The sequence below is a fragment of the Impatiens glandulifera genome, chromosome 6, assembly GCF_907164915.1.
Source record: "Impatiens glandulifera chromosome 6, dImpGla2.1, whole genome shotgun sequence".
Taxonomy (NCBI): Eukaryota; Viridiplantae; Streptophyta; class Magnoliopsida; order Ericales; family Balsaminaceae; genus Impatiens; species Impatiens glandulifera.
Window position 1 is genome coordinate 20,277,546 of NC_061867.1, and position 12,163 is coordinate 20,289,708.

The 12,163-nt window shown below is 25.0% G+C and overlaps 1 protein-coding gene across 1 annotated transcript; it reads left to right on the forward strand.

Moving 5' to 3' along the window:
- Positions 1–2,880: 2,880 nt before the first annotated feature.
- On the forward strand, positions 2,881–5,843 carry LOC124941516 (metal tolerance protein 9-like). The gene is made up of 6 exons (XM_047481856.1): positions 2,881–3,194; positions 3,699–3,808; positions 3,968–4,213; positions 4,301–4,381; positions 5,012–5,242; positions 5,327–5,843. Exons 1-6 carry the CDS (start codon positions 2,972–2,974, stop codon positions 5,669–5,671), a joined length of 1,236 nt encoding a protein of 411 aa, XP_047337812.1. The 5' UTR covers positions 2,881–2,971; the 3' UTR covers positions 5,672–5,843.
- The last annotated feature ends 6,320 nt before the right edge of the window (positions 5,844–12,163 follow it).

Below are 12,163 nucleotides of genomic sequence, written 5' to 3' on the forward strand. Positions count from 1 at the left end.
CTGGTATATGATATATTATTTTGACTTGCTTTATCTTTTAATTCTTTGATTGGTATATTGGATGATTGAGATTTTGGTTTATTGGATGATTGTATTTTTGGATGAATTGAGATTTAAGTTTATTGGATGATTGTATTTTTGGATTATTGAGATTTTGGCTTATTGATATATGAAATTTGGTAATTTTAATTTGTGTATGATTTCTATCTGAAACTATTTTGGTTTAAATAGGTAATATTCGATTTACAATCATTTTATTTAAAAATAAAATCATAATTGTCGAGAGCTATAGGCTTCTGCTCTCGGTAAATATTTAACATTTTCATCGAGGGCCTTTCTAAATCCCTCGGTTATATTTAACATTTTCGCCAATAGCCTTTATAAAGCTCTCGGTAATGGTTTAACATTTCGTCGAGGGCTACTCATTTCTCTCGGTGATAATTTATCTTCGAGGGCTACAAATACTCTCGGAGATACTATTTTTTCTTTCACCGATAGTCATATTACCGAGACACTATGAGAGCATTTATCGTCTTTGGTGAACATTATCACCGAATGCATTTTTTTCTTTCTTCAACGGTTTTTGCTTTCCTTAAAAATGAATTTTTTTTACTAGTGATCGTCTTTAATACCTTTTTCAATATATTGTCCAAACATTTTGCGACAATCTTATAGAAATATAAAATGAGATTAATAGGTTAAATTTTTTTCATATTAATAGTCCCTAGAACTTAGGATTAGGATTAAGACATATCAAAGTAGATTTTGAAAAACGATAAAAAATGAATCATGATATCTTTAAATAGTAATAAATAATAAATAGTGTTATTTCTATTGTTCTATTTCTAAATAGTCTCAGCCACATATTTTACATTTTATTTTTGCTTTTTTGAAAGTTAAAGCTTATATTATTAAAGTTATTGTGAATGTGACATATGTGCTTACATACCAGTTTGGAGATATGTTCTTAATTTTAGAATTTTAGATTTGATTTTAAAATATATATATATATATATATATATATATATATATATATATATATATATATATATATATATATATATATATTATTTGATGAAAAGTGTGTTATTTATGTATTTAATTGGTTAAATTATTGTAATTTTTTATATTTAAAATTTTATAAAATTAAAGTAAGAATATTTTAATATTTTGGTTTATAAATATTTTAGTATTTTTTATTAATAAAGTAAGTTATTAAATGATTAAAAATTTATAAAATTTACTGAGTTATAATTACAAAGAGAATACTCTTTGAAATTGATGCGTATAACATCAAAAACAACCCAGAATTAATGTGAATTAAGGTATATCATGCGACTAATAAAACTCAAGAGACTCAATTTTGTCTAAAGAGAGTATTGAAGTTTAGAGAAGTCGAATCAAGAGCGACGGATCTAAACGTAAGGATTATTTGAAATCTTGAAAAACAATAAAATCATAATGCATTGCAGGATATTAATTTAAGAGAATAGAAAAATCATGATATTTATAATGTACATACTAGAAGGAGACACATTGGAAAGAAGAATGTTGGTAGTAGTCTCAAATGCCTCTTTTAAGGGTAAGTCTTTTGTGTGAAGAAACTAATATTTTATATAGATAAACTTTAGGGATTCTGAAAAACTTAATTTGGAGTATTAAAGGCTTAAATAATTTCAAAAAATAAATGAAATAGATGTGAATTTTTTAAAAAAGTTTTTAAAGCTTCTTTAATTTGTATGCTTACATGAATCAAAATTATTAGAGATTTGCTTGTTGCAGTTGGGAAATATTGTATAGTAAATTTTGTTAATTGAGTTAACGTGATGTAATTACTAATTTTTTGAAATCAAAAGGTTACGAGTTCGATTTAATTAGAAAATGTTTTAAGTGTAAGCGGAAATCATCACCGTGGGTTGTTATTTAATTCTCCCTTAATTCGAAAAAAATATGTTACTGACTTTGATTTAAGTGTGATACTTTGATATCTATTGTTAATATTATAGATCATCCTACTCTTACATCAGGGTGACTTTTTATGACTCAATATAGGCATACATTGTCTTTGACTTTTTAAAAATAATATAAAATGGAATTTCAAAGATTGAAAATTAGTTTTATTTATATAAACTTGAGAAAAAAAATTGGTGAATAAAAATATAACAAAAAAAAAGTAACCAAATTACTTGTGGAACAGGTTAATATCTTTAAGTTATTCCTAATAACTAATTTGTAAAACTTATCTTCATTTACCTATTATTAAAATGGGTTGGAATGACAAAGAAGTATCATGATCTTCCACTAAGAAGAGTTTTATTATTTATTTTTTCTTACTAAAATAATATTACAAAAACCTAACTAGCTTGAATATAAAAATTTAAAGTTTCCATATTTAGAAACCTATAGGGGATATTCTTGAAACTCAAATAATGATTGAAATATATGCCTATTAGGCAAGAGAATTGAAAATTATAAATTCTCCATTTTTTATTATTCTTTTATCCTTATATCATATTCATACCTACTATATGCTATTAGAATATGGTATCCAATTCTTATTGGTCATCTCAAATACTAATTTATTTATTAATATATAATAACTTTATTATGCCTAATGATATAGGCTCGTGTCACAAATCGGGTCAGAAATATATCAACATGTAATTAAACTTAAATCTAATACAAGAAAAATTCTATTTTTTAAGTCTAATAACGTATTGAGACATCATTCCCGATATCAACGATATTATTCTTAAAATCATAAAATTTAAAAATAAAAATAAATAACTTAATAAACAATAATTTTCTAATAAAAAACTGAAATTAGGCTGCCTATATGTATTCAAGTAGCCATCGAAAAGCCTGAATGATAGAGCGGGAAGAGAATTTCAGGATTTGCTCCACTCTCTTCAAACCATCGTTACTACTAGAAGAGAGAGAGAGAGAAACCTTGTTTGCGTACTAATCATCAATGGCGGACATCCAAATCAGTAGCCCAAAGGTGAACAACGAGGTTGAAGAACACAGTAGGAGAGAACTTTTATCGCCTGAAGCCTTCGTTGATCGATCTATATCCTCCATTGATGATCGATCCTCGTCTTGGAGACTTAATGTTAAGGAATTTCGGTTACCAGAACGTCGATCTTCCGATCATCCTTCTCTATTCGGTTTTAACCGCTCCTTCATCTGTCAAGGTAGGTTTCTATTCTATTTCTATATTTTCGTAACTCTTCTTCGTGTAATCAACTGTCAAATGAAACAAAACAAATGTATATATGCCTTAGGTTTCTGTTCTATTTCCATGTTTTCGTGAGTCTTCTTCGTGTAATCAACTGTCAAATGAACAAAACAGATATATAGATGCCTTAGATTTCTATTCTATTTCCATATTTTCGTGAGTCTTCTTCGTGTAATCAACTGTCAAATGAACAAAACAAATATATAGATTCCTTTTCTCCTGTTTCCAAAGGCTATTGAGCATGCAGGATTCATCTTGTTCATGTACTCTTAGTTAATTGATATGTAAACAGGTAAAACGCAAAATTAGAATTTGATATCTTCATATTAAAAATTCAATCAAGCACGTTCTTCATAGATCTGAGAAGTTAACCAAAGGACTCGATTACCTTCATGTTTCGTCGATTTACCAGTGATTTATTTAAATAAGTTCTTAATGGTTTGATTTACTCATTGTACAGGAAAACAAGGCAAGATTGCAGAATACTACGAACAGCAAGAACGGCTTCTCGAAGGCTTCAATGAAATGGAAACTGTGCATGAGATTGGCTACATACCTGACATGACTGATGTTAGTGAATTATTAGTTGTTTGAATCTTTTTAGATTCGATCATCTTAGAGTTTGACTGAACTATGTTGAATAAGCATATGAACTAATGAATATGGAAATTGATCTACTCTGTGAATCTGAATCTACTGATGTAATTACAGTTTGAATTTCTTTCACAGGATGAGATGAAGCAGCTTGCTAAGAATGAAAGAATGGCTATAATTGCATCAAATATTGCAAACATGGTGCTATTCATAGCAAAAGTTTATGCTTCAATTCAAAGTAGATCATTGGCAGTTATTGCATCAACCTTGGATTCTCTACTAGACCTCTTATCTGGATTTATTCTATGGTTCACTGCCTATGCAATGAAGAATCCGAATCAATATCGATATCCTATTGGAAAGAAGAGGATGCAACCTGTGGTAAGTGATGAAGAGAAAGGACTAAGTAGTGAGTGTAAAGGACCATTATCCATTGTTTCTAATGTCCATTAATCTTTTAATCTGCAGGGTATTATTGTTTTTGCATCTGTTATGGCAACTCTTGGATTACAAATCTTGCTTGAATCTGGTAGGCAACTTGTCAACAAGGTATTTTCCCATTTAGAAAGATGTTAAGATGGGGGTATATTTATAAAGTAAGAAATTTAACAGTGCCAAATATTTTGAAATTAGGAATTTTTTCAGAATCATGATTTCAAACTTAAAATCGAAAGTGATTTTTTTTGTCCATCTGCTATTATAGGGTATTTTTGGATCATGATGAACTTCCTTTTTGAATTATAATTCAGATTATAGGGTATTTTTGTTGCTTCAATCGAAATATATCTAAATTATAGTTTAGTTTTTTTTGCTTCATTTGGTATATATAGATTTCTTTTAGATGATGATCATATTAATTTTTGGATCATCACTATATTAAATTTTAGATCAAGAATTAGGCAAACATAATAAATATAAATATGTAAGATTATGATCAAAATGAAAAAATAAAAGTTTATAACAAAAAAAACAACTTATTTCGTCACACAATATGTGTTACACTCACAATCTCATTCAAAAATCCTCAAAATTGTTTTTTTCCTGGATCATATTGTATCGTTATCCAGATTATATTGTAACTTTTGTTGTTTATTATCGTGATATTTAACAAACATAACAAATTTACATTTTTCACATCAAATGAAACTTGATACCAAAACAATTTGTTCTCCATTACAGAATGTTTCCCACATGGATCATAACGAAGAAAAATGGGTGATTGGAATCATGGTCTCAGTAACCGCAGTCAAGTTTGTGCTAACGGTTTACTGTCGAAGATTCAAAAACGAGATTGTTCGAGCATATGCACAAGATCATTTCTTTGACGTGATCACAAACTCCGTCGGACTAGCTGCAGCCATCCTCGCTATCCGCTTCTACTGGTGGATCGATCCCACAGGAGCTATAATAGTAAGTTTCCACGCCATTTCCTGTTTTTACAAAAATCCATTTTATTGTTTTTACTTAGTCATTTTGGGTACATATAAACGACAGATTGCGCTATACACAATTAACACATGGGCAAAGACAGTTCTCGAAAACGTGCACTCGTTAATAGGAAGAAGTGCTCCACCCGATTTTCTAGCGAAACTGACATTTCTAGTTTGGAATCACCATGAGGAGATAAAGAACATTGATACTGTCAGAGCGTACACATTTGGTTGTCATTACTTTGTGGAGGTTGATATTGTCTTGCCAGAAGATATGGTGTTGATTCAGGCACATAATATTGGCGAAACTTTGCAAGAAAAACTCGAACAACTTCCCGAAGTTGAACGAGCCTTCGTTCATATTGATTTCGAGTTCAGCCACAGACCAGAACACAAATGCAAGGTCTGATCACAGGTTTGTGTTTATTTTCAGTTTCTAATGATTAATTTAGGAAGTCTAGTTTTGTGTTTTCTTTAATGCATGCAGCATGTGTAGATAATAGTAAGTGTTTGTATTATGTAAATGTAACTATTGGAAACAGATTGCAAAAGCAAATAATGGTATTTGTATTTCGACCATTTACCATTATTATAAAATAAAAAAAAAAATGTATAACTATTATTTATTTTAACAAAAATAATATGTGAATGGTATAACATAAATATTATAACAATCTTTATAATTTTTAAAAAGTTTAAATATTGAATTAACTCTGTAAATTTTATTAAGTTTATAATTTTAACTTAAATAAGTTAAATTTTTACTATATCTAATTTTATGATTTTAGTCATTTATTATTTGCTAAGTTCATATAATTGATTTTTTTTTTTAATCTAGGAAGCCAGTCATAATTTCTATTTCTATTTAAGTAATACTATTTTCTAGTATATGATCAATTGTTTTATATTAATTTTTAATTATATATAAAAATAATAAACTTAGATTTTTTTTTTATTATTAAAAACGTACCTATATCTATTACATTACTTATCTTTTCAAGTTTTAATCATTTAATTATTAAATTCATTCACTAAAATATTGAAATATATTATTTCATTTTTATAAAATTTAAATAAAAAACATTACATTAATCAAAGGAATTAAACATTTAAATAATATGTTCTTGAATCATATATTCTAATTTTATGCTTTGCTTTAGTTGGGAGAATATATGAATCGCCTTATTTTGGGACCTCGGAAAAGAATGGACCTTAAAGTTCTTTTATTGTGGGATAAAGAGCCTAATGTCTCTATTGGATTAGTTCCATGGGCATCTAGATTCTAGATTACAATAATGATAAGTAGTTGAAAAGAAATATATATAATTTAAAAGAAAATATGAATTTATTATCAAAACCCAAATTGGGATTAGAAAATTACAACGGAGTGACCTTTCCTAGACTAAACTGTGTTTGATACTAAATTATATTGGTTGATTATAATTTATATATACAGTAATATTTAGATATAAATTATACCTATTTAAACTAGTTTAAAAAATTTAAAAAATATTTAAATTTTTATAAAATTTAACATTCCATTTTTACCCTTTAATTTTATAAAATTATAAAAATTTATAATTTCTTTATTATATTTTAAAATATAATAATAATAATAAATTATAACTAAATATTTATTTTATATTTAAATGGGTTTAATTTTATAATTTAAATAATAAGAATAATAAATATTTAATTACTAATATCTCTATAAATAAATATTAAATTATAAAACATTTAAATGTGACAATTTTATATCTAATTAAATATAATAATTATTTTAAAAAATTAATAATGTTAATTAAAAAATAATATTCATATATACAATTAATTTATAAAATAAAATTGTATTCCATTATTAACAAATAATATTTATAATTAATTACATTATTAATTATTACAACTTAAATCTATATCATTTATTTTTGAAACTAATATATATATATATATATATATATATATATATATATATATATATATATATATATATATATATATATATATATATATATATATATATATATATATAATAATTCTTAATTTTTAAAGTGTCCGGATTGTCGGGTCGAGAGTTGTGGTTAATTTGGATATTTATGTGAGAGTAAATGGATACTTGGGTCGGATTGTGGGTTGACCCGCCCATAAACTTAAAACGGTTAAAATTAAATTAAAAACACTATTTTTATGTTTCGAACTTGCAACCTAACAAAACAAGTACAACTTTTTAACCAACTAGGCTAACAACACTTTATATTTAAGATTCAACACCAAATTTGATGAACGCGAGACATTTTAACAATAAAAGTTCAAATTTTTAACTAACTAATCTCTCTCTATATATATAATTATGCTTAATTTTTAAAGTGTTCGGATTGTCAGGTTGAGAGCTGTTGTTAATTTGGATATTTATGTGAGAGTAAATAGATATTTGAGTCGGATTGTGGATTAACGCTCATAAACTTAAAACGGTTAAAAATAAAATTAAAAATGTTATTTGTATATTTTGAACTTGCAACATAACAAAACAAGTACAGCCTTTAACCGAGTGTGATTGAAATATGGTTTGCCTAAGGATAATAGACCGGTATCATTTGAAAGTGGTTAAACAAATATGAATTAAATATTTGATTGACCAAAGTGTGAGGTTACGATGATAATTATTAAAAAAATATGAATCAAATATTTGATTGACAAAGTGAAAGTGTAAAGTCACGAGATTAGAAATTCATTCGGAAAAAATATGTAATGAAACATGTGAGAAAATAAGTTGTTTTATTGAAGTTAATAAAATGTGGAATGAGAACGTTATATTTTTTATTTTAATAATTTTAAATATTGAATAAATATTATTATAATTTTTTAAATTTATTTTATTTTTATTCTTATCCGTGTGTATCGCACGAAATATTTTATAAAATTATTATTCATATTATATTTTATATATGAACAATTAATATTTTTCATTTATAAAAACATTTATAATAATACATAAATTTTAAAAATAATTATTAAATATTAATTAATATATAAATAATTTTTATTTATAATTATATAAATTAAATTATAAAAAATTTATATAAAATATTGTGTATGTATTTTTATTTTAAAAATATATTTATATGATAATTAGATATTATTTTATTTTTATTAATTTCAATATAAATAATAATACAAACTACATATAAAATAAATATTAAAAACAATTATATAAATATAAGAGTAAAATAGTCTTTTACTCTTTTTACCACTTTTTTATACCACCAACCAAACATAATATAATAAACCTATATAATTTATATTCCTAACCAAACACAAATAATCTATATAATTTATATATTTTAATACCTTCCTACCATTTATACTTTTTTACAACTAATACCTATATAAATAGTACCGCGTACAAACAAACAAATTACAAAATATTAACATTTTCATAATATATATATATATATATATATATATATATATATAAATAAGTAAAAGGAGATAAATTTTATAAGGAATTTAATAATGAATGATGTGTAATTCAATGATTGAAATAAAAATTTAAACCTATATTTGGTAAGGATTATAACATTGTGGTGATAATATAACTATATCTATAGTAAAACTTATTAATCGTTTGGTTAGATAATTTTATAACTATAGTAATATAAAGTGTATAACTTAAACTTTATAAAAATTGTAACTGATTTCACGTGTTATAAGTATTTATTATAATTTTATTTCATTATTACTATCTATATAATTTTATTATATTTATGTTTCACATAAAATCTTCTTTCTTCATCTCTTTCACCTTTTTACTTAATCTTCGACATTTCTTATTCTTTACTTATTTTTAACAAAAACATCTTCAGCTGTTATTCTTTCATTTTATAACAATGGTACGAACCAGCCCAAATACAAGAAACTGATTACAGATTTTTGAGCTTTTTTAATTCATATCTACTTAATTTTTTATTCCATAGATTATGGATGTTCATTCAACTTTGTTTTTTTTGTTGATGATCTTTTATCTTTTCAATAGTCTTTGATTCAATAGTTTATTTCTCATGGCTACTGAAATATGGATATTTTATTCGGCTTTGTTGATCATATGTTAATAACTTTGATATTTCTTAATGATGAGTTATTGTGTTAGGTTAAGTTATTGTGGTAGGTTAGATTTAGTTATGATGTGTTAAATTAGACTGAATTGGGTTAGGTTAGGTTAAAATATGCGAGTTGGGCTGAGTTTTTATTAAAATAAATATATATATTTATGTTTATTTTATAATAAAATTTGTGCTTAATTAAATTTGCAATATTAATGATATATTTTGCTATATCCAAGACTTTATAATGCACACGACTTGTATTAAGAACACAACCTGGATCATCAAAATGTTGGAAACTATAATTTAATATATATATATGGTCTATTTTATTATTTTGTTTGTGACTGTGTTGTATATTTTTGATAGAATTAATTATTGATATATATTTATATAAGTTAAATTATAATGAATTATATATAAAATAATGTAAATGACATAATAGTATGATTTATTTTAAAATTACATGATAATTAATTATTTTATTAATTTCAATATAATTAATAATACAAAATACTTTATAAATATTAAAATAATAATTAAAAATAATTTAAATAAATATAAGGGTAAAATAATCTCTTAAACTTATTACTACTTTCTTATATATCAACCGACCACAAAGTAATAAAATCTATATAATTTATACATATTTTTGTAAGTTATCCGCAGTAATCCATCTTCAACTCAACAATTTATTTTCAAACTCAAAAAAATATTCTAAGAATATTTTATTTTACAGAAAAAAATAATAATTTACTTTTACAATAACTATTTATTTATTATTAACTATACAAATTAAATTCCAATACTTTTAAGCATAGTAAGAGATGTATTTTTAATTATAGTAAAAAATGTAATTTTTATTTTTAAGTATTTTAAAGAAATATAATTATTGTATATTTTTATTTTTTAGTTTTTTAGTTTTTTTTATCAATATTATATATTATTATAAATTTATGATATATAAAAAATATTAATATAAATATATAAGATAAAACAAAAAATTAAACTTATAAATAAATTATATATAAAATTAAATATAAAAATTTATTTAAATTAAAAATTAAAAGACCAAATTAAAAGTTTAAAATAAATGATATAAAAAAGTTAAATATCCAAATAAAAAAAATTAATAAACTTCATGGACTTTTTTTAAATTTTCATTTATTTATGCGTTAATTAATAGTAGAACGCATTTATGCGTTTTTATAGAGATGATGGTGTAATCCCATTTTGAGTTTCAGTTGGAAGGAAGAAATTGGTATTGATATTGGTATTAGTATGCAGTACTATTGGAGTTGGTCTAATACCTTATAATATATTTTTACAATTTATACCCCTCACAACTTATACCTATATAACGAATATTGTATACCAAACGTAACGTAGTGTAACGACCTAGAAATCATCACGAGAGTTGACATTTAGTATAAAAATATTTTAAAGAAACATATAGGTTTGGTAAATATTATTGGTAAAAGAAATGGTTTTGAATTTTTTTTGTTCTTGTCATATGTCTTCATTCTTATCTTCTATTTTTTTCAAGAAGAAAAAGTAAAATCATTCAAATTTTCCATAATTTACATTTCTAATAACCTATAATTTTCCACAACATAACATAGCAAAATTATCTCTTTTCTTACAAAATCTAATCACAAATATATTTACTTCATCTAGTTGTAAATTACTATGACAACTATCAAAATACTTTACTTGATGTATTCTACAGGTCTATAGGCTTTTCAAGCAAAAAATCACCTCACGGTCACTTAATATCTTTGACTGCACTTAAACATCAGAATGAGATTTAGCATCCTCACATACATCAAAAGTTGAACTATTAGCCTAATGCTAAGTAAGCGATGTAAAATACAACTATATACTTGTGCATAATGTGTCATGATAACATCTTTGTTAATTACTTTACTTTTTACTTAACATGGGTTAAGGGGTTTTTGAAGAAGTGGGCAATACATAACATAACGTACATCCAACTAACGAAAGAAACATAACATGCATCCATTAAGTGGAAGAAACATAACATGCATCCACTAAGTGGAAGAAAATTTGCCTACTAATTCTTACCCACAATTAATGGTTTACACATACTATTATAACTTGTTTTTCTTTGCTTTATAACTTAGCATAAAATTTATTTTGCATGAACATACAAGACATGATAAACATACAACTTAAACATAGCTTCACTCACATTACATATCCATAACATAAGAATCACATCCCCTCTTCTAGTCTAACGACAATAAAAGGTGGGTATTAATCCTAAGTTCCTGGGTTTGAGCCTGTCAAGAAGTAAATTTTACAGTTGGTTAAATGGTTAAGTTTGTTTGCGAGCTTCATACTTAATCCGTTGTTCCATTTTTATCTCCTCTTCTAGCCTAGCGGCAAAAGAGGTGGATACTAACCCTAAGGTCTTAGGTTCGAGCCTATCAAGCAGCAAGTTTTTTAATGTAGGGCCCTAAAGGACAAATATATATACATTCACTTACCTAAAATTCCCTTAACGATGTTGGGTGATTTCTCTCGTTGTAACTTGCCTTGCAGACTTTAACTTTGAAGAAAATAGCAAGAAATTCAATTGAAATGGAGATGTAGAGGGGCTGTCGGTTCAAGAAAATGATATCAGAAGATAATCTTAACAAAAAGAGAGAGAAATGGGTGAACACGCACCACCTTTATTTGCAAGATTTCCAAATGACAAATAAATAATTGCCACCTCCTTAATTCCTACTTAATAATTGCCACCTTATTAATTTCTACTCCAAAATCTTAATTCCTCATTC